This window comes from Spodoptera frugiperda, chromosome 27 (genome assembly GCF_023101765.2).
Source record: "Spodoptera frugiperda isolate SF20-4 chromosome 27, AGI-APGP_CSIRO_Sfru_2.0, whole genome shotgun sequence".
In the NCBI taxonomy this organism is placed as follows: Eukaryota; Metazoa; Arthropoda; class Insecta; order Lepidoptera; family Noctuidae; genus Spodoptera; species Spodoptera frugiperda.
Window position 1 is genome coordinate 2,705,789 of NC_064238.1, and position 24,749 is coordinate 2,730,537.

Below are 24,749 nucleotides of genomic sequence, written 5' to 3' on the forward strand. Positions count from 1 at the left end.
ACAAAATTTTTTGGCTTAACAAGAGAGTAGAGAGTGTCATTTTCATTACGTAGTTGTTTGCCTAGTAGACTAGATGTTCTTGTGTTTGAAATCTTAGATGAAAGTAGGTATAACTAAATGTAAAACATAAAAAAACATACAATAATCTTGGCATTCTCAACAATATGACAAAGTGTTTGAAATTGTGACAAAGTGACACGTTCAAGGGGTCACCTTAGTGCATCATAAATATTAATAACACAAAAATGTAGCACCAACTCATAAAATTATGAATAAAAATTTTACAAAAGAAAGTCGCAGCACTAACAAACCAATTTCCCAAACAATTAACACGCTTTATATCAAACCCTTAAATGTGACGAAACATCCATATTCCACGGCTTTTATCATTTTTATCAGAATTACCTTAATTTGACAGTATAGTCGTGTAATAAAATACGTCCGAAGCGACACGCGCCCAATAATTACCAACAAACCAGTAAAAAAATGGTTCAAAGAAAGATTTTATCACTAAACTACAACGATAAATCAACATTCACGAAATAAAAATCAAGCAATAACCGACCCTATTTCAATTACACACGGACGATACAAGCCAGTACTGGCTACATAATATTTTGGTGGATAGCCCACACAGCAATTTACGAGAATCACCGAGTCACAGATAATTAAATAACAAAAAGAATCAAAAAGTAAAAAAAGTGTTGATTTATTTAGGGTTCAAATCGGATTCCAGTAAAGTTTTACGTTGTAATCAGAGTAGCAGAGGTTACAAAAGTAAACGCTTTGAATGAAAACAATCATAGAAAAGGATAACAAAAAAAAAATGTTAACATTTTACTTTGCAATTTCAATGACCATACCATGCCATATTTTAATGAAAAATCGCTACATATACTATATCATATCACTATAATCAAACAATGTCTTTCCTTTGATACCTTAATTGCTATAATAATTGACTAAAGTGCTTTAAAGAACACCTACGCGACAAAGTAACACACAAGAGCATTGAAAACAAAATAAGATGGATTACTTTTGTTACTTCAATAACAATACAACCCCTTAATTAAAAAAAAAAACTTATACAAACATTTTTATCCAGTTACAAACGTATGGTAGCAAAAAATAGCTATACTATTGGCAATGCATTGAGTTAAAAGCCGGAAAGCCATTGTTCCGATTCGATACGAATCCGGACAAACCGACGGGTGCAAAGTAAAAAGAGTCATCTACAAAACTGCTACTTTACAGGAGAGCGCATAATAGGAAAAAATGCTCCCATTTTGTCAATTTTAAACTAAATTTATTGAAATTTTCATCATTGCTTTATTATTTAATAATATATCCACATGTATGTTTCGTTTTTTCTAATTATGTTTAATTTTCGAGATATTGTAGTTGTCTGTATCTACTTTGCTCTTCAAAAAAAGACAACTGTGTTAACTACCACTTGGTCGTTTCTACATGGGGATTAAAAAAATTAGATTTAGTAAAGTATGATTAGTATATTTCAGTAAAACGAAAAGTGTAACACTTCCTATTATTAAAATTAGTTAATGACAGTCTTACATCTTAAATACACCAAGTTTTGAACTTAACTGCGTAGATGTCTTTTTCTACGTCGTCGATTTGGTGCCAGGAACATGATTAAGAAGGAGGTTAAATGAAATATTTATTTATGAATCATTCATTTATTATAATAAAAAAAACGTAACTTCTTATACATTTTTGGAAATAAAATCAATAAAAATGTCACTGATAATTTATGAGGTAGGTAATTGCTAATTCTTTGGTTGACAATTCAACAGTAAAATTATACAAACTTCGTTTGAAAAAAAAACAATTAAAATCAAATCTAGAAGGTTCTAAACTTTTAAACTTTATATAAAAATATTTATGAATCATTCATTTATTATAATAAAAAAAAACGTAACTTCTTATACATTTTTGGAAATAAAATCAATAAAAATGTCACTGATAATTTATGAGGTAGGTAATTGCTAATTCTTTTGTTGACAATTCAACAGTAAAATTATACAAACTTCGTTTGAAAAAAAAAAACAATTAAAATCAAATCTAGAAGGTTCTAAACTTTTAAACTTTATATAAAAATAACACCAGTCTTAGATAACACAGTAATAAAAATAAATCCTCTAAAGTACGTTCTATTCGTACATTTTTTTAATAAAAATAGTTTTATCACTTATAATAAAAGTAAGTAGAAAATTAATTCTGAACAAAGATGAAACTCTGTATCAATACTTAAACAATTATTCAGTCTCATTACCGTCAGTATAGGAACTATGTTTCAAATTTTTATAAAAGTTATGATACCTAGGAGGTATCAGATTTTGCTGGCAAAGGCTAATTAAATCTTTGTACTTGGCACTTGTTATTATGATGGGTTCATCATAACATTTTTTGGGATCATTAAAGCCACGGTGGGAACGAGTAGTTACTTTTCGCACCAAGTCAATTCGCTTGGGTTCTTCATCGTTTAGGTCATATTTATAAAATATGGCGTAAGGATTTTCTGCTTTAACGACTATTTCTCGAACTTGATTCCACTTAACATTCTCATTGTCGGTATTTTTTGTCAATTTAAAATCATTTAAACACATTTTGAAATCTAAAATTTGGTCTTGTGTTATTTCTATAACTTCATAAGCATCGCCGGATGTTTTACACCACCGAACGAGTGTATACCATTCTTCAGGACAAAAAATGAATTTTCTTTTCGACGATTTCTCAATTAATGCGTGGACACTATCGCCTTCTTGCTGAGTGTGGCCCTTTTCTAAAAATCTGTGACAAATATCAATGCTATACTTTTGAGAGCAGTATACATACATCAGAAATACAATACGGTTCCTGTTTTGACCGCCACAGTTATCGGACCACAGGCGGATATCTTTGATGCCTCTATCAGTTGACTGTTGTATAAAATTATAAAGGCAACTAGCCACTTCATTCGAACCCCGCTTAGCTATAGTTTCAGGCCACATATAACATATTCCTTTTTTAAGTCCCATATCAAAAACAGTAAAATTAAAAACAGAAAGTTTACGCTTATAATAAAACGAACTGGTTTCTCCGTGTGGTGTCGACAAAATTTTTTGGAAATCAAAGGTGGCCGAAGTTATAGTTTCAGGATTAGAAGATGCTTCATTTTTGTCTTGTTTCTTTAAAGATCTCGCTATATTTTTATCTTGAATATGTTTATTGTACTCATCTTGTTGTGAGGTTAGTGAAGGAAGGCAATTTTTAAATGCTATACAGACGTCGCACTGATCTTTTTTAGGAATATAAAAGGCTATGTTCATTTCCTTGTTAACTATATCTCGGTACTGGCGCGCTGTTTGTACTCTCTCCACAATATTATTTTCCTCTGCCCAAGTCTGGTACAACTTAAACATTGTGGAGAAATTTAAATCAGCCAAGTAAACTTTGTTTGTGTCTTTTCTTGTATAATGTGACTCCACTGGTTGAAACGAGTTGACATGATCACACACTCCTTTTATTATGGCGGCTGTACAAACCTTGTTTTTATTGTTATGACGACCTCTGAAATCTTTTTCACAGCTACCAGTATTTTTATCATATTTATCAAGAGCACTCTGTATAAACTGATTACTTACCGACAGCGTATTCTTAAACATTGTTTTGCACACTTTTATAGTTCTAGGGCTGGTTTCTTTTAAATTTGTTGGAAGTGTATAGTTTACACTGTATTGGCGTTTAGAATCATTCTCTGTAGTAATTCTTCGTTTCATACAACGTTTTGTATATTTACCTATAAAAACCCATTGCTTTTCGTGATCACAGAGATTCCAAAAACGATCAAAGATAAGTTTTCTATCTTCGTGAGATATTTTTGCGCTACAGTTAAATTTGCAAATACCACATGCCGGCTTAAGTTGTTTAGCAGGTTGCAATTTTCCATTTCTGGACTGATGTTGTTTACCTGAATTTAATAGTAATTTACGTCTCGTATCAATCCACTTGTCTTTATTTCTCAATCGCCTTTTCTTCGTTCTATCTATACTGAACTGACGTCTTTTTCTACCATTTAAGGAGGAAGGCGTAGAACATTCACTTGATGCCTCCACAGCCGAAGAAGCATCACTGGTGTTGCTTGTATAAGATTGACAGTTTGAAAGTGACATACTCGATGGCCTCCCTGAGTTTAATAAACAGATATTTTGATCTAATTCTGATAATGGACGCGGCGGACTTGAAGTAAATGAATTGTATTCTGAGGGTGTTGGTGTATTATCCGATAATTTGCTTGGAGAATCTCTATTACCAATATCAAAATTTTCACAATTAATTTGTGTGTCAGATTGAGGGTGAACTGGTGTGACCGACCTAGAATACACAGTACATGGAGACTTATCTTGCGAAGTTAACTGATACTCATTTGTCTTCATTGCTGACACATCAAGGTCTTCTATAAGATGTTCAATAACTTCATCGGCCAACACAGCATTTTTCTCAAAAAAACCATCGCTTATGTTCTGTAAGCTTTCATCTTCTTTAAAAGGTTGCTTCGGACTCTCTGAACATGAAACAATAGTGAAAAATAAAAATAAGAAAATATCATTCAATAAAAGTCAATTAATATAGCTAAAAATAAGAATTAACATACTCACAAACATACGAAATACTGAGCAAGAGCGAGTCGGACTCGCGCACAAAGGGTTTCGCTTTTGTACCATCCGTTTAAAAATAAAAGGTAAAAAGTACGTTTTCTTTTTGTTTTTAGTATTTGTTGCTATAGCGGCAACAGAAATACATAATCTTTGAACATTTCAAGCGTCTAGCTACAGCGGTTCTTGAGATACCTACAGCCGGGAGACAAATAGATAGACAGACAGACTGACAGCGAAATGTAATAGAGTCCCGTTTTTACCTTTTGGGTACGGAACCCTAAAAATAACACTAATTTACAAAAGTAAATTGAGACATCTACAATTCTATATCAAAATCGCAACGTAGAAAAAGCTATATGGCAGATAGCCGTTTATGCGTCGTTTCGTAACAAAAAACTCAATGATAACCTATTTTTTTCATTATTAAAACAACTAATATAATTTCAATTCAAAATAACAATAATATTCAACTTTTATTACAGAAATACGTACCAGAACTAGTTTCACGGTTGTTATCAATAAGTTGTAACAGATCTTCTCGGTTCATAATAGCGCACTGTCGTCTCGTTTTGCCCAAATTCACCAATAATTTACGTCTTTCCATGTCTATTGTGTTAAATGCAAACTGTTTACTAGTATGATAACACTTTTCGACAAACTTTATCACTTAACAAATCAAAACAAACAAATAATCGTGCCGGCCGGCGAAGCACATGTCATCTGACTGATGACGCAATATGACTACCCGCTGGCCCCCCGCGCGTCCCGCGTATAAACGGCCAGCGGTAACTAGCCGCATCTACATCGCGCAATTTCACAAAACAGGTGTAGTTGTCTTCTTTTACGTAAAAAAAGTACCAAAAATTAGATGATTTTTGTGTTTTTGTTTTTGCTATGTTGTAGAACATGATATTTTAAGTTAGTTTTTACAAAAAAACCAAAATCTCAAAATTGCAGTTGACTTTTTTTACTTTGCACCCGTCGAAACATTGAATGTGTCGTTATTTGATATTCAATTATCGGAATGACCCAACATACGAGCTAATGGGATTTTAAATTAGTATTAATGTTTTAATATTAATAACTGTCTTTATTCACGTTTCCCCCAATGAGACTGGTTGAAGTGAAAATTGGCTCGTGGATAAAGTAACTGTTAATGAGTAAAAATCATTTTAAATTCATAGGCTGCATTTTAGTATAAAACTTTGTAATATCAGTACCCTTAATATGACGTTGCTTTACGTTTAAAGTAATCGTAACCTACTACTATTTCAGTGACATTTAAATCAAATTAATACACAATACAAAACATCACAGTCTTTCTAAAACAAAACTAAGGTCGTTTAATCCAAGATTGGGTAAAACTAAAATGGCCACTCTTCTAAAATAACACTATCGCATCATAAAACCGTACAAATTAAAACAATTTCCCAAAAACAGCAGACAAAATTCGAGGAACGTCAAAACAAGAATCCGTCCGCTACATTTAATCCAGTCCTAATCTTGAGAGGTGGTAAGACGGCCTAAAATAACAATTGGAGAAATATTTCTAATGCCGAAAAAAGAACTGGCGGAATTTTAAGCTCGGAATGAGAGAGATGTTGTAACTGGGTCCTAAACGGTACGCCATTAGGTCTATACGACCGACATTAGTCTTCAAATGTTCAAGAAATAGGGCGCCACGTGACCCCAAACATAGGGCCCCAGTTCGAAGTGATGTGAACGAAGGAATTCGTGATGTCGTCTAACCTTCGTGACTCTATAACTCTTTGGTAGACATTTTGATTATAGTATGAGAACCTTTGTAGTATCTAGAACTTGGTATAGTAGACAATTATGAAGAGAATCAGTCATTAAAATTAAGGTCAGCTGATGTTCAGAATAAGACAGTTTCAATTCAATCATTAAAAAAGTATTCAAACAAATCTCCGTGTTTTATATTTCATTAACTGAGTACCAAAGAAAACAGTGAAACCCGATTTATTAAAAAACCAAAAACCTAATTGAATTAAGAAAGATTTAAGATAACTCTATTACAGTTATAGCACAGGAGCGTGAAACACAATCGAAATTAATTGATGACAGAAAAAAGATAAAATATCAAAGGCTAGATTGTAAACTTGAGATACATATGTATAGGCACGTTATAAAAGTCAAAAATTAATTTGTCCCGTGCTAACAAATACGTTTTAACGATTCAAGCTTAATTTGATTAATCTACGGTAAGCACAATATAAATCTTGGGACAAGTGAACGCATACATGCGAGTACTAAAGTGTTACATAAATTGGACGCTCAAATAATTTAACCTTAAGTTTCTTTCAAATACTATCATAGAACATTACAAAAAGCGTAATTCGCAATCGTTCTTTAAATGTAAACCTTTTAAGTTTTTTTTTTCATTTGATTGTGAACCTGGACACCAGCCTGGTTTTTTTTAAACCCGAGCTGCGAACTGCCTAACGGGTTACCGGGCCTCCGGCTCTAAAAGCAGGAGTAGGAACGGGTGGATTGTAGTCAGTAAGAGTCTGACACTCCCTCTCACCTAGCCTAAGGCAGGAGAAGCTATTGGATCATTTCATCATCACCCCAAAAAAAGCCTGGCTTTTAGTTGATAAGAGTCTAACAGTTAATGGAGGCTCTATAATGATTTTTCACTTCGAGGTAATAAAAAAGTTTTTCTGGCATTATATCTGTTATGGTTGCTTAGGATTCTAAACCAAATCATTACTCGTACTACTGGTTCAAAACCATTCTGGTAGCGATTGTACATTTCAAGTTTACAACGTATTTAACTATGTAGTGGCTTCATACCAATTGGGCTGACCGAAACTAATAAGGCGAAGTCCTTTATTGTTACCCATAAAACTAATTGATGTACAACAATCTCAAAATTGGTATCCCGGTTTTATAGGTTCTCACCCGTCTTATACTGTCAGTTTCAATTTATTACTTGAGGTTTATCTAAGTAAAATGTATTGGGTAACATGGTTATAAACTTTACTGGTTTTTCAAGAGGATTTATTGTTTCAAAGTGACTTTGAAAGTCAAAGTATTGACTTCCATTTGATCTTATCTGTACATGTTAGAAAGTCGAAATATTGCTAACGTGCGACTGACATGATGCAACTAGTTTCCAAGTTTCTATCAGGAAAAACGAACAATAAATAAATCCTCTAATTTAAAACCGAAAAGAAGATTTATCAACCGTGTTGTTTTTGCTGCAATCTTCTTTTTTACTAAAAAATCTTTGTCAAATTAACAATCCGCAGACATTTTGTCACCAGCAACGACATTTTCCTTCTATTTAAAGGTTTTAGTAAAAAAAACGGTTATTTTCAAAGCATAATACCCTCTTTACATTGACAGCTAAATTGCAAATTAGTAGATTTTTTTGTACAAAATTGAAAACCTTAATAACTATAGCCTCATTTGCTAACATCAAATTGATTATGTCTAACAGCGTACTCTCATTAGACGCGGTTCGTAGCTTTTTATGACAGATTCATTAAAGCTCTACCTATTTGCCAGTTTTTTTTTTTTATATAAAGCGAAAAAATCTCTCTCCGGCCTTCCGTCGTAGAAAGAGAAATATATTTCGTTTCTGCATAATTAGTTTAAACTTGGTCCGCGGGTCACTCAACTGAATTATGTTCGTTTGTTTGTTTGTATTACAAGGACCAAGTTTGATTGTTTGTTCAGGACTCTGTTTTATTTTTCTGCAGTGTCTTTATTTAGAGCAATTTTCAAGTTTTTTAATTGGAGTTTATTGTTTATTTTAGTTGCTTTTTTATGGGAATGTGATTTACTGTAGATCGTGGGCATACATTGATGACATGTGTAACTACAGTACGAATACCAAATAACATTAATTTTATAAACACCATGTTCTTCCATACGAATTGATTGATATTAGGCAATAGGAATGTCACTTCATTTTCTGTCATTTTCATTTTCTGTTTTGTCATTTCAAAATTTAATAGCGTGCGTGAACTGTGTATGGTATCACAGACTTACGTTCACTGTCACTTAGTCTATACTTATCGTGACGCTAAAATTTCCTCTTCTCTCTTCCTCTATTTTCTTGATATTGCTTTTCTAGTTCACTTTCAGCTTCTAGTTTCCCACTTTTAACATTATCTATCAATATACCAACGTAATTGGTATCACATCCAAATCGAGATGCGTACTACGTAACTCGGCTAGCTGAGTTTGGTAGTGGGTCATTGTTAGCGCGAACAAAGAGTGCGGCTGGAACGTCGGGCATCTGCCTTCAGTATTGCTGGCTTATTGTGAAATAGACAACTGTTAGGCGGCCACTAAGTCAGCGGGTTCAGCTGGTATTGTCAACCCTATATTGATGAAACGCTGACTACTGGTGATTCCATTTTTCATAGGATATCTTGGATGCATTTTAATGAAAGTATGTGAAGATGTACATGATGAAAGAAACAAAAGTCATGGTTTAACGAAGCGAGCAGAGCATTGTTCGGTATAGCGGACTAAAGGTTAGTGACGTCATACGACCGTAGACAATAGGTTTTTTTTTAATGTAAATACTATCATAAAATAATTGCGGGATACCATTTTTTTTATTTAAAGTAAGTTTAAATATAAAAGCTACAGCTATCAGGTTTGCTAAAAGCTTTTCTCATGGCCATACTGAGGATTATAGTGAATATCAGAGGACCATCTCCTTATTCATATCTGAATGGCAAATACCGAGAAAACCAGTAATCTTTGTTAGAAATGAATATTTTTATTCTCCAATTACTTGACTGTCTAGCTCAAAGACTAGTGAAATTTTAGTACGACGAAATTAACATTATCAGCATACCAGGTTCTTTTTAGTTAGTAGTGTACCTTTCATTATGGCTAGATGACTTGTGTCTGTGTGCTAATTCAGCTGGCTTAGAGCTATTTGTAGTCTTTTTGAAAAACCATATCATTACTTTATTTATCATCATCTGCATCTGTATTTTTTTTAATATTGCCAAATTCACTAGTGTTTTCTTCTGTATTATGGATTTGTTTACAAACATACAGGTTCCAATTTCATTTTCACAAACAATTTCCTCCTGGCGGGAACCGAACCAGCAACACATATCGCGGCAGCTGGTTGCTCTGGCACCGCGTCTACCGTGCAATCAGTCTTCTTACTTTCGATGTTTGTGTTTGTAATATGCTTTAATAAAATAAATAAAAATCAGTACCTAATTTTGTCATATCATGCTCGGGTCATTAATTTCCTTACCACCTTTTAAATTACTCACAAAAAAGGCTCTTGCTAATAATTATCTTAAGTAGCAAATCTATGTTACATCACACACTCATCAATAGTACGCCATACTTGATTTCTAGACAGGCGGCATGCTTTGTGACTGTGGACAGGTCATGTCAAAACATGATGGATGGTATACAGGCGATTGATCAGATGATGAATTTAATATATTGCTTTGTTGTAATAACTGGATTTAAGACATAAATAGGACAATGAATTTTAGCCACATAATAGTTTTAAAAAGATGATGTGATTTAATGAATTGTTTTCTAATAGAACTTGAAACGAATTTTTGTATTAAAGGTTTTAGGACGGAATCTGAGTGAATTGGTAATTCCAGGAACATTACTATTCAAGCCGATCTATTTAATTTTTTAACGCTAACTATTACTAATTGGTAATGATATATTCCTAAATGTATTTATAAATAAAAAGTCACCAAAGTAATACTCAAAATGAAGACCTTTATAAAAGTGTATTAGAAAACATGACATGCTTACTTACTTATAGAAAAAAATAATTTAGGTTTTTGTAAATTATTTATTTTAAAGACTACAATAGCCCAAGGTTATTTAAAAAAAACCTTTTATGAACACATGTCTTGCGATTACTTACAAGTTATTCACATCGAAGCTTCATTTTAAATTGCTAATATAATTTCTGACACTGCGAAAACATATTAACATTGGCCTCGGAGCTATTATTGTATTTCTATAAGGCAGAATATTATTACAAAGTCTAGAAGACTTTTGTACTACATGAATCTAAGTTTCCAACAAGAAAAGGGACTTGGCTTGCTATTCAAATGTACGTTAATGTACCTTATAGTGTATCGTGTATGTACCAAGGTCTGCAAGGTTATCTTTAGGAAGGGACCTTGCTAGATTGGGTACTGAAGGTCAAATGTTAATCAAAAGATTTTGACTAGAGCCATGATACATGTAGATTTTAATATAGTAGTAGATTAAGCCATTAGCCATCTGGAGCTGCGGACTAACTAGCGGGTTTACCGGGGCTCCGGCTTGACTCTTTCTCTAGCCTCGCCCAAGGCGGGAGAAGTCAAATGAAGATTTCCCTCCTTAAAAAAAAAAGAGTCTGTAGCAAAATTTCATTTAGAAATAGATTGATTGATGTAGGCTTAATATGAAACTTAGGATGTATAGTAAAGAAATCGTATAGATTGAAACTAAGGAGTAAAATCGACCATGTTAAATAACAAAAGGCCAGAATATAAAGTCATTGCGAAAGAAAAATAGCTTCAGTTCACCCTATAATAAACAATGATAAGATTATTACACTGGAGCGGTTATAACCAAAATGTTGTGACCCACAAACCACAGCGCAACCAGAATACTCGTTGAGGGGGAAAAATTAAGGGTCCCACCAATTAACAATAATGAATTGGAGCTTTAAAGTATTAGGCTTTCGACCTATTTGTCGTCTCGTCGCCGCCTCGTCCAAGGTTCGAATCTGCTGACATTTTGAAAGATGGCCTTACTAATATTTACAGGGCTTAATTTGTTTTAGAGCCCCTCCTTTTTGCGAATTTATTGCAGGATCTTGTCACTTTAGGGTTTTTTGTTTTGTCATATTTTATTTTTATAATACCTAACTGTTCACGTTCTCGATCGTACCTGAAACAAAGACAATACATTTTTATTAGATAACATATTTTGTAGAAAATACTCTTTAAAATGGATTTTAAGTAAGTAAGTAGATACAGATTAGGTAGGTACATTTGTTGATAATTTAATTTTAAATCTGTCTTCAGTGTTGTTAATCGATGACAGGAGATCAACAAACTCCTTAGTAATTTGTATATTTCAAAACGTGACCAGGTAGGTACTCTAGTGCTGGTCATATTACAAAACAGTTCCACGCTTATATCGAAGTGTTAAGTTATGTATGTAGGCGTTACAAACAACCTCGCTCACAAATAAATTCACTGACCTATCACAATCGCCTGTCATGAATATTATTCCTTCACCCTACCCACGCAAGTCACCAACGTAATAAATATGTAACGCGCGCGTAAACGTTAAAGATACGAACCGAACGACTAGCTGCTGTGCCGGTAACCTGGCCGAGTGACAGGTCAAGGTATGAACGGGTTCGTTGGACTCGCAGTGATAGCGCCATTGTTCTGCGTGTAGTGATAGCATTAAAATAAATATTAGGAGAAATATTCTAAAATACTTTGAGATTGTTTTCAAATTACTTTCTGACTTTAATATACATTACATTGGTTACGATTTATGTATAACAACATATATCTCTAAAACGATAATCTTCAAATAAAACATAGGTATTTTATAGAATGATGCCATAAGCCTATGATTGTTAATATCAATAGGCCTAATAACACATGTCGTACTAAACATTAACATACGTTCTTTAAAATGCTAAAGCAAATTGAAAATAAAATTTAAATCAACAACACAAACGCAATTTTCGCTTAAAATTACATTGTACAACGGAAATTGAAATAAATTTGAGTGTCACACTAAAATATTTTTGCAGACGCTACAATAAATCGGCGCACACAAGTGTAACGGTCTGTAGTTAGTGCCACAATACAGGACCAAATTCAAATTATCGATATTTACATGTTAAACCTCTTTTTAGGGTTTTATAACCGAAGTGTAATAATGGGATACTAACACTCATTAAAAAAAAACTTTGCACCCACATTAGCATTTTCTCCTATGTCGTGGGTGCGTTTATAAACATACAAATTCACGTTGACAACCTGAAACAACAATTTATGGATCACACAAAGAGTTGCTCCGTGCGGGAATCGAACCTGCTACATGTTGCACCGCACCAACTATGCAGTCAATATCACTAAGACTTCAATGTGCATTTGTCTGTCTATGTCATCAGTAAGCTAAGTCTCACGAACTGTGATATCGAAACTGTTGAAATTTTACAGAAGTAATAGGTAGTAAACCAATATAACAAAAGAAAAATACATAATATTGTATGTATGTAAGTTCGATATACGTTTGGTCGGATTTTTTAATATCAATGGGATGTTACAGCACAGTAAAAATAATTAAAAAGTAAAACAAATAAAAGTTTTTTTTGTTTATTTATTTGTCTGTGTAAGTCTTTATTAAATTTTTGTCAGTATTGTTATCATCAATGATTTTTTTCTGCTCAAACAACAAACTGTTGTCGTAACAAATAAATATTGTAAACTGCATTGCCGTAATAATGTAAAATCTCATGTAGTGCAGGTTAAAATAAAATGTGGGCAAAGCATAATACATAATATTTCGTATGGTAGGTTTCGTGGTGGCCCGGCGGTTTAAGACGCCTGCTTCTTATACATGAGAGTGCGGGTTCGAAACCTACCTAAGGCAAGAACCATTATGACTTTTTCCGGGTTATATATGTACTTACTAAGATTATTTGGACACCACTGACAAATTTGGTGATCGGGATCGTGAGGAAACCTGGGCTTATAATTTCTAATTGTAGGTTTGAAATCGCCAACCCGCATTGAGCAAGCGTGGTGATGAATGCTCAAACCTTCTCCGTGTGAGAAGAGGCCTTTGGTCAGTAGTGGCCAACTTTAGGCTGATGATTTGATGTGTGAACTGCCTATGTATTTAAAGTAGTTAAACTTGTATAGCTATCATGTAAAACACGTTCTACTGTTACGACTCTTTTGAAAAAACTACTTAAAGATTCAAACAAAGAACTTAGAACAAAACCCAGAAGTAAACAAAAACTAAATTACAAAAAAAAAGTTATTACGACAGCTCTATATATTCAAGCCATAAAAATTTCAAGCCAGACGTAAAACATTACACAAAGAGCTATATTTCAAAACTTAACAAGGAGTTCATTGCGAAAGAAAACTAAAGGAAATCGGGTGTCTTTCCCACCTCGCAGTTATTTTAATCCCTTAGGAGTCCCTTGCAAGGATACGTGACGTCTGCACCTTGCATTTTATTATTGCTAGCCACCCCTAACGACTAGGGAGTGGTAAGTGGCTGGTAATTGTGTAGGATAACTTAGATTGGGTTTTTAATTCGAAGAACTTATGGGTAGGGAAGCGCTGGTGGGAGGATCATAAATTGTAGTGCAGTGGTGGTTGGGTGAAATGCTTTTGTGATTGTGTGATTTGGTTTGGTGACTGTTGTAAGCTATACTTAATATATAAAGCTGAAGAGTTTATTTATTTGTTTGAACGCGCTAGCCTCTGAAACTGCTGAATCGCATTGAACTAGTCTTTCTATGTTGGATTGGCTATTTAGCGAAGATTATTAAAGACTATAAAACATCCTGCTACGATTAATAGGAGCCAAGCAGAGCGAGTGAGACCACCACCATAGTAGTAGCTAGTGTCAATTGAGGTGGTTTGTTAAAGGATTTAGTAATTTATAATTTTATTGTTTAATTGTGGGAGAGCCATGCTTCGGCACGAATGGACCGGCTCGACCGGAGTAATACCACGGCCTCACAGAAAACCGACGTGAAACAACGCTTGCGTTGTGTTTCGTTGTGTGAGTGAGGTTACCGGAGCCCAATTCCCCCCTTCCCAATCTTCCCCATCCCCATTCCCGAACAACAACCCTTTAAATTCCTAACTCCCAAAAAGCCGGTAACGCACTTGTAAAGCCTCTGGTGTTTCAAGTGTCCATGGGCGGCGGCGATTGCTTACCATCAGGTAATACGTCTGCTCGAATACCGGCATGTCTCATAAAAAAACAAAAAACTGTAGGTACTGATGACGATAATGACGCGATACACATATAATATATAAACTTATATTTTATGTTAAACGGTTTAATCGGCTTATATTATATAGTCATCACGATTAAGAGTGTGAGATCGGACGTCAGAAAAGGGGTTAAATGACAAAATAACTTTTGACCCAAACAAACAAACAAGTCCAGCTAAATAAAATCTTTTAATAACAATGCGTCGTCAGTATGTAGGTATATAGTTTTCTAATTGTTGACTCATTATCTTATGATGTGAAATGGTACTCCATTTGAACAAAAATATGTAGTTTAAGATTCCAAGTATTCTGGCATTAGGTAGAAAAAGTATTCCTTTAAATCGAAAAAACAATAAAATAAAACAAGGTTTTATCTGTATAGCACAGACACCTTATTCTCAAAATAAACTCCTAGTTGTGAGAACTGTAAGAAAATCCTAATAGAATTTATAACTAAAATAGCGGAATCGTTTCGCTAGAATTTATCCTAGGTATTACACTACAGCTAGAAATATTAAACCTCTCTTTGAAATGGAATTTTATCTTTCATCTGTGCTGAATGCGACATGGTAATGTCACAAATCTTAGGAAAACTTCAGTCTTCAAAGATTTTTATTACAGACACACTTTTAAACGTTACTTTGTATTTTCAAATTGAATGTATGATATGATATCTTTATCTGCATAGAAACTGACGCTACTGCAGACTTTAATCTATTAGATTAGATTTGAAAACTCTTTATTGTACACTATAAAAACATAAAGGACAAACCTTCAGAAATTGATAGTAGGTACAATGAGCGGTTTTAGCACTAATAAGCAATCTTTTGCAGGCAACCTTTGGATGATTTTAATGACGTCAAGGTGGTTGTCAAATCTCGTTCCGATCAATGTAGCCATTTTTGCATGATTAGACATAATAAACATACAAACATCTCCTTTTATACATTTACTTAACCTTAATGCCTTTAATTAACAATAATATAATTATAGTTGTTCGCCTCTGGGCAAAGCATAGATGATACCACTTATCTGTAACTTCACACGCTTTGCTGTAAATATTACCTATGTTTACAAATAAAGCAATTTGTTTTGATTATATTTACATTAAATAGATATAGGTACTTATCTTACAAGGTAAAAGTCTCCACAACTCGACACATTAATGTATCGATTATCGAGATGTTCAGTGAACTTTATCAAAGACTGACTTCTACTACATTCCCGTTTCATTCAAATAAATAAACCCTTTACTTTAAGTACGTACCCATTTCATCTTATAAATACGTCAGTCAGCGGTAGAACCATCTTCTTCGATACCAGGCCTTATTGTGGGAAACAACTTTATTTTGCACTGACGCGTACAAGATTCTCTCAGCGTCCCGAATTTATGGGCTCTTCCAAACACCCGCCTCTTTATCCCACTTTTCATAGGTTGAAAAACAAATTTATAACTTAGGTACTATGTGTATAGGTATTAATTTTGTTTGGTATGAAATATTTGAGGTTACATTTTATTTTGAAAGATTACCTATATACATAGTATTAGTAGTGACATATCATGTCATGTTTAACTGCCTCGTTGGTCGAATGGTCGCAAGTACGACTGCCGGACAAGAGGTCTCAGGTTCCGATTTCCGGGTCGGGCAAAGTATTGCTGGGCCTTTTTCGGTTTTCGAAAATTTCTCAGTAGTAGCACGGAGTATGGAATTATGTCCGTATATGGCAATAGGCTCACCCCCTATTACATGGGACTTATAACAATAATGGTGAAAAGTGGGTGTACATTGTGTAGCGGCCTTACGTGCTATAACGTTCACCAACCCCTTCGGGGATAAAAGGCGTGACGTTGCGTTAGTAACATGTCCATTTTTATGTAATCCTTGCATTTTAACACTCATGTTTTAGCCTCATTATACATTTCTACATGTTTATTAGCGATTCTATATGATCGTAACCAAACCTTGTTGACTACTTGAAAACACAAAGCAATTAACAATGTTATTTAATAGAATTTTTAACCGGAGATTAAAAGATTTAATGAAAAAAAATGCCTTTGATGGGTTCGAACGGAGGTCGATCAAAAACCCTTCAATGCTCGTTACAATGACTTCTCAAGTACGTTCAAATCCTTCAAAAAGGTAAGGGTACTCGTTACTTAATCCAAACGACATAATTACCAATCTAATTAAAATGAAATAATTTATTTTGACATTTATTATTATGATGATTAAAGTTAATATTTCAATACAATACGTTGCCAATTATTAATATTTACTCTTTTATATTTAAATACCGTTGGGTTTAACTATTAAATACAAATGAAATATACTCGTAAAATGTATGAATTAAAATACAATCTAAATTCATGAATATAAATCTAAAAACTAAGCTAAAGTACCTCATATTATAAATGCGAAAGTTTGTGTATGTATGTTTGTTACTCAATCACGTCAAAATGGCTAAAGGGATCGCGATAAAATTTTAAACAGAGGTAGATTATGGTCTAAAATAACACATAGACTATTTTTTATCCCACGGGAACGCGGGTGAAGCCGCAGCCAGGCGCTAGTATAAATCTAAATGTTTTGTTTCGTATTCACGTTACATTTTGTTTTGTTTTATTAAATCCTATATATGATAACTTACACATCCTTTTTTGTATGTGATTAATTGATTGAATATATATTTAGAGGGCCAAAAAATCTACGTTACAATATTACATGCAATGTAACGTTCCCAAAATAGTCCCTTATTATGTAGTACCTGAATGAAATTCGCGTAGCTACTGGTACTTATATTCCTTTTGACAAGTACGAACCGTTGTTACGGTTCATTATAGTGAAGGATAAAGGACGCAGTAGGCAACTACGGAAAAAATGGTTGACAAAACGTTTTGACATGTTGAGATAGGGCTGCTACCTGCGGACGGGAAATGAAATATTGTCCGAATGATTTCAAGTTTTCTAAAAGTTCATGACATTTTATGTAGAAAAACATATTATTATTTTTCGTTGGGTCAGCGAGAGAGAACCCCTCTTTCCCTAATCGTAAAGATTTGCTTATAAATGATATTTGGTGAAATGTCGAATATTATCATACATTTTCGTAGTTTATGTTACTTATCATAAATAACACAATTTTTCATAAAACTGTTACATATAATATCCCACACAATTATCACGTATTTATCACAAACAACATTACACCATTTTTGAAATCATCTTTATCACTTTTCTTAACAATTAATTGTACAAAATTTTAAACAGCAGCAACCCTAAATTTAAATCCATTCCTACCACCAAGCTTAAGACGTTGATCCTGTAAAATTATTTACTGATTGTTGACATTTTACGCACTGGCAATTTTCAAATGGTAACGTCGTAGGGGCTCACAAAACGAATCAAGATTTGCAAAAAACGACTACAAACATCAATGCATGAGCAACTTTGGTGATTTAAAAAAAAAGTTTTATTGTTACTTTAATGAATTCAATACATACTTAAAACGGAACAAGGGTGAATATTTTTATTGAATGGCCAAGAAAAAATAATTCTGTACTAAACTTTTGTAAGGACATTAATCCGTTCCGGTTTGTTGACTCATAAGGAAAACAGCCAGTATTAAATTAGGCTTGAGATGTTTTATTTTATCTTTCTTTTTTGTTTATGTTATATTGTTAGAAATAAATAATAATTCTATTCATTTCATAATAGTTATTTAAAACTATTATGGAATGAAAGTTAAGTAATTTAACAATGTGCAATACTTCATAAAATTTATGGATATGAGTGCCATAAAAGCGATTTTACTATTATGAATTCTGAAACTTATTCTACGTATATTTCTAAAGAATTTATAAAGGTTTTCATCACATAATTTATTCGATTGTAAATAAAATGAGGTAATTGGTAGTATTTTTTTGATATTAGACCGCGATCTTACCTGATGGTAAATAACGATGATTATTCCATTATCTATTAACTAACTCTTTTGTTCTATTATAGTACAGTAAGACAGTTAACCACTTACTCATATGTCAAAATAAGTATCCTATAGGTTTTTCATAGTACAGCAATAATCTTTTACATACATAACACCATTAATATTTGAAACTCTAACAAAAAACGTGCAATTACTGTCACCGAATATCGGTCCGAAGTCACCGAAGGCTTTTGGCCAAAATTGTATGGAAAAAATGTCGGTCGGGAAACGCCGAGTCACGATTCCAGCCACCTTACCGAATACTCGTAAAATTACGGTAAAAATTGGTAAAAAAAAAATATCAGTGTTGCATTACGAGATGGTTAGCTCCGGGCGCTTGATGCACTTGTTGCAAAATATTGGGGGATTTTATTACAGTGCGGTGGCAAACGGGTAAAAATATACGAATTGGATTTCGATGTGCACTTGAATATCTTTTTGCGAAATTCCGAATGTGAATTCGGTTAGCACAGATGAGTGCTGTATCTTTTTATGTAGTACCAATCCTGATTGGTCTCCTGCAATTTGAAACCACTGGCAAATAGATACGGAATAACCCATAGACAAAAAAATTGAATATAATATCGATTGATCTGTTAATAAGCTTCTAAATTCTGAACTGTACCAAGGATGCTCACTTATTGAGATTTGGTAATAATGTCTACATGATACAAATTACATTAGCATTATTCTTTCCAATCCTTAAGTACTTAATGAACTAATGAATTAAGATAATCTTTAAATAACAGTATCATATCTTTGTTAAACTTGATCTAGAGATCAACATCACTCACTGGTCGCTTACAGGGCAATCGGGCACGATCGTACGCCTTATAAGCCGATAAAACGTTTCCACCTAGCTTCATTGTTACCGGTAATGCTGGTAAAGTACGGTAAATTACCGTAAGGTTACTGCTATACAGTTATTGTGTAGATGAACCTTGATTTTACGAGGTGCCCGTGGGGTCAGAAGTAAATAGGACAGGAAGGACGAGCTGTAACGTTTTGGATATGGTATATTCAGAGGTGACTATGTAAGTATTTGTTTTAGTAGGGCTGATGCCCGACCCGGAGGAGCAAAATACCTAGCGGGTTATCCAGGCTCCAGCTCGAATAGAAAGAGTAGAAACGGAAAGGTTTATAGTCAGTAAGAGTCTGACACTATCTCTCACTTCACCCAAGGTGGAAAAGCCAATGGATGATTTTCCCCTGTCATATCACCAAATTAAAGTATCTGCAGTCCGACAAAAATATCTGCAATCGGTGTTACAGATAAGAAATAGATTTAAATATGTCATATTATTATTTACAGTAAAATGTTCACCCATTCTATTTTTCTCATTAATTACTATTATTTTTATTAGTTACGAGTATCATACGATTCCATATCACTTAGGTAGTATTAATTTAGTATAATGATAAAATTATATGAATTTTCATTCTTAGAGGCAAAACATTAATTCCAGTAGCCACATTAATACCATAAGCAATAACAATAACAGCTCATCAATTTACAAGAAAGTCATGAAAAAAGCCTAGACATTTTATTCACTCGTCCGTTTTTACTGGCTCCAGTGAAATGTCAAGTGAAAGTTGACAATGACGAGTGGTACCGGTGAGAACGTCTAGAACTCATCTAGACAATACTGGGTAAGTATAGTTTTTGCTCACAATACGAGTACGTAAACATGAGTCATTTGCTGTGTATTTTATAAATAATGTGCTATTGAGTAAAGTTGGTTGTGGGTTTTTTGTTAAACTTACTTAGGTTAAGTAATGCGTGTGATATCAGAAGAATAAAATTATGAGGACATTGTTTTTGACGCTTAAAGATACAGAAGTACCTTAATGATTAAAATTATTGAATAATGAGTAAGCCGATAATATAATAATTCATTTAGTATGTCTCACGAAAGTTATAATAAAATTAAAATTATTGATGTTGGCATTCAACATAACAGATAAAAAAAGGGGAAAATGTACCAAAAATGACCTAGAAAGTAAACCATTTATAAGATAAACAATATTCAAATTATTTAGGAATAATTTCATAGAAAAATCACGTTCTCTTTAACATATTATTTCGTACAAAAACAGTCGTTAAAATGGCAAATTGGCCACAAACCGACACTTTCATATCATTAGTTATATTAACGGCTCCGACCGCATTATTAAAATGTTTTCTGGTTGCCTTACGCTGGTAAAATATTTTACAATTTTTGTGTATAACATTTTAAACGTTGCTTTTTACTATAGATAATATTAAAATACATTATTTTTTAGGACTGGCAATGCAAAACTCAGATAATTTTATGATATATTGGGGATCATACCGACTTTAATCAGGTAAAGCTGAAAGATAGCAATTATTTTGAAGCAACTGATTGTCTTTTTTTACACAGCTTATTAATAATAAACTAATGATAGGATGATAAACTAATGCAAGGACTGTTTTGGGGAAAATCATCCAATGACTTCTCTCGCCTAGAGCGAGGCGAGAGGGAGTGTCAGACACTTACTGACTAAAACTACCCCGTTCGTACTCCTGCTTTTTGAGCCGGAGCCCCAATAATCCCGGTATTCGCAGCTCCGGTTCAAGCATCAGCCATACTGGGCCCCATCTCTATATCTACGATGAAGATTAAATAGTAGATCATAATCTCTGTGACATACAAGAAATAACACAATGCAGGACTTTTAAAATACCTATCAAACAACGTTTCCAATCATGATGTTATGAGACGATTGTATGTAGAGTTAAACTAATATATTTTTTAATGTTTTGATGTACAGGTTCTATCTAAACAATGGTGCCATATTCCGACCAAGTGCTCAGATGCTTTATGAGATAACGCCCATGTCATAACTAACTGATGTGTGCGCGGCCTTATAGTCATGGGAAGGGTTAGCAAAATAACTCTCAATGTATAAATTAATTACATTTTTAGGATATTTTTCAATTTGACCTGACTGTTTGTAGTTTGAAAGACTGCCCTTTGATTGAAAAATATTATTGGGTTTTTCGATATTTCGAAAATTTCTCAGTTTTATTACATGGGACTTATAACACAAATGGTGAAAAGTGGGTATACATTTATAGCGGCATTACGTGCCGTAATGTATCTGCCTACCCTTTGGGGATAAAATATATTTACATTGCATAGTATTGTAGTTTGAGTACAATCCTTCGTAGTCTGGTGATAATAATTTGTCGAATAGGTAGTTTTGAACTCAAGATTGGTGCCAGTTAAAATGTCCCAGGATTTGTTTAGACATGTGTAGATACATCTGTAATACATATGGGAAAAAGGCGCGGAACTATGTTATCAGGACGAAATTATTTATTTAATACTAAATAATATTATTCCAGAAGTGTCACCGAATTTTAATACTGAACTACTATTTTTATATTTATTCATAATTTTACTCACGTTTTTCTTTTGCGCCGTAAATTGATATTCAACCGACGCAAATATACGAAAGATGAATTATGATTGAAATAATTAAAAGTTAGCATGCGTGGAATAAATGGCTGAAATTAAATCGTTTGTTTGCCCTCTACAAACTTTTTATAGGTATGTTAATTTTAGTACTTTTGAGTTAAGAAATATAAAGGTAAAATGTACCTGGTAGGCAAGTACCTATACTGTGTTAGGTATATTGGTATATTGTGTTAGGTATTTTAAAACATAAATAGTATATTTTATATATTGGCTTATTATTTATTTCGGTTCAAATGTACATCTAACAACTGCATATTATTGATGCAGTTGGTGTATTTAAAACTGGACCGAAATTACAAAATATTTAAGTTTTCCCATGATTAAGACACTAAACTCTATATGTATTCCAAATATGAAGCTTCTAAGTCTGCTATAAGTGCCTTGGACTTTTGATGATCGGTGAGTCAGTGAGTGACAAAATTTAGAAACTTTAACAAGTTGTCATTCTTAAACTACTGGTTCAAATTGACTGAAATTTTAAATATTCCGTGTTTATACAATGCCGGATTAGTTACTGAAGATTCAGGTTTCTTGCTTTATCCACAACCGAATTATAGGGGTCGAAAAAGGCCCGAATTGCTTCGAGAAAAGGATGGTACGGCCGTGCCGCTTTTTTTGCTCGACTTGCAAACACTGCCGTGCCCCCAGAACTCTTAGGAAGGTTAAAATTTTTTTAAGCCATAAACAATCTGCCTCAACTCTTTCTGCTGACCGTACAGAGGTCGTCACTTGTCTGTGAAGCCACACACTTTTTTATTTTCACCCATTAGTTTCTTAATTAATATCCCGAGCTTGGCATGTTAAGGGTCCCAGGTTCGAATCAATCATAATTATTTGTTATAAAATATTTATAATAATTCCACTAATAGATTTACCTCGGTTATTTAGTATGAAAAGAATATGTACACGTCATGAAATGTTACAAGTCATTAGAAAGAGATAGATTGGAGGTTGAAATTACTGTGTTGTTAATTGTTAAGCCTTTTTAATGGTTAAATAATAAAATAATACAATTGTAAACTGTCTGTGGTGAGTATTTTGAGATGTGATGAGGCAAGAGGGAGTATCAGACTCTTACTGACTAAAAACCACCCCGTTCCTACTCCTGCTCTTCGAGCTGAAGCCCCGGTAACCCGCTAGGTAGTCCGCAGACATCAGCCCTACTAGGTCCCATTTGTGGTAGCCTGATGGCTCTTTGAGGCGTTGCTCGCCATCCGCAAACCAACTATAAGGTATCCAATATAGACTTAATACTTTAAGCTCAAAACAAATTCCTCGGTAAATAGAAACCTGACCTGACCCAAGGCCTTGTATTCGATCTTGAATTTAGTCACGCATAGACTAAATAGCAGCATAGCATGCTGAACTTTTATGAAATGACATACCTAACATTGTATCATAACTACCTACATCTTACAAGGAAAAAGTAATGATTAATTAAAACCTCAGAAACCCAGCATCTAACACGAAAAATATGAATAATGAATTTCGCCATTATGATTCATATTACCTAGATCGATTACCGGTACGCTGTCAAGTGAAATCATTCATCAAGATGACTTCTGACTGACAGTTCGCGAACCTAATAAAAGTAAAGATAATAATTAATACTGATTCATTAAGTTCCTGGAATCATTATTGATAGTGAATGAATTCGCCTTGTTTGTCTGTCACCGCTGTTGAGTAAAGGGACTTAGGTTGAAAATCCGGGTCAGCAAAGTAGGTATTGATCAAATGATCACAAAAGAGATATGAAATGAGGTAACAAGGCATGTCATGAGGTTATTCCTAGTTCGGTCAAAGTAGGCATTGAATACTGATATTGATGGTTGAAATGAAAAAATCTTACTTGTAACATAATGCCTGGCATTATGCTAGGATGCCAAGTGTAAGACAATATGCTCGCCATCATCACATTGGTCCCATAACAAAAGTTGTTGAAAGTGTAAGTTTCTTTTTTATGGAATAGGTGGCAAACAATCAAACGAGTCACTTAATGGTAAGCGATCAGCGCCGCCCATGGACATCCGCAACACCAGAGGAGTCACAGGTGCGTTGCCGGCCTTTTAAAAAGGAGTATGCTCTTTTCTTGAAGGTTTGAAGGTCGTATCGGTTCGGAAATACCGAAGTTACATTACAATTGACTCATAATATGTACAATCGAACATCTCTGCCTACCCTTTCAAGGAATAAAATGGCATCATCATTCAATAACCATATTCAAGTTTCTGGAAATCATTAATGCCTGGATGCGAATCAATCTGCAACGACGGATTGAAATTAATGTGCACTTATAATACGCTACCTCGCTCCAAAGGTAGGCCTGCCTTTATTACATGAAACTAATTAGCAATTAATGTGATCGCGTATATTGCATAGTGCACTTACATTTCATATGTCATGTTTGATACTTTAATAATAGGTACTTGGTAGAGTTACAATCATAATAACAATTTCAGTCTTATATCATTTGTTCCGCCATGTTGTTCATTAGTATGAGCCCTGTCGTGGCTTGAAACTAGTTGAGGTACCTGGTTGACAAGTTGCGTGAATAACATTTGCAAGCTTATGTGATCGAAATCTTCTAATGTGTC

The 24,749-nt window shown here is 33.8% G+C and overlaps 2 protein-coding genes across 2 annotated transcripts in view; both read right to left on the minus strand.

The window, feature by feature from the left end:
* LOC118263566 (teneurin-m-like) overlaps nt 1-24,749 on the minus strand; it is a 432,136-nt gene that overhangs the window by 326,043 nt on the left and 81,344 nt on the right. The window lies entirely within an intron of this gene.
* LOC126912595 (uncharacterized) lies at nt 1,202-5,640 on the minus strand. Its single transcript, XM_050705338.1, has 2 exons — nt 5,148-5,640; nt 1,202-4,561 (listed from the first exon to the last, which is right to left on the minus strand). The coding sequence occupies exons 1-2, from the start codon at nt 5,257-5,259 to the stop codon at nt 2,274-2,276; spliced, it is 2,400 nt and encodes a 799-aa protein (XP_050561295.1). The 5' UTR covers nt 5,260-5,640; the 3' UTR covers nt 1,202-2,273.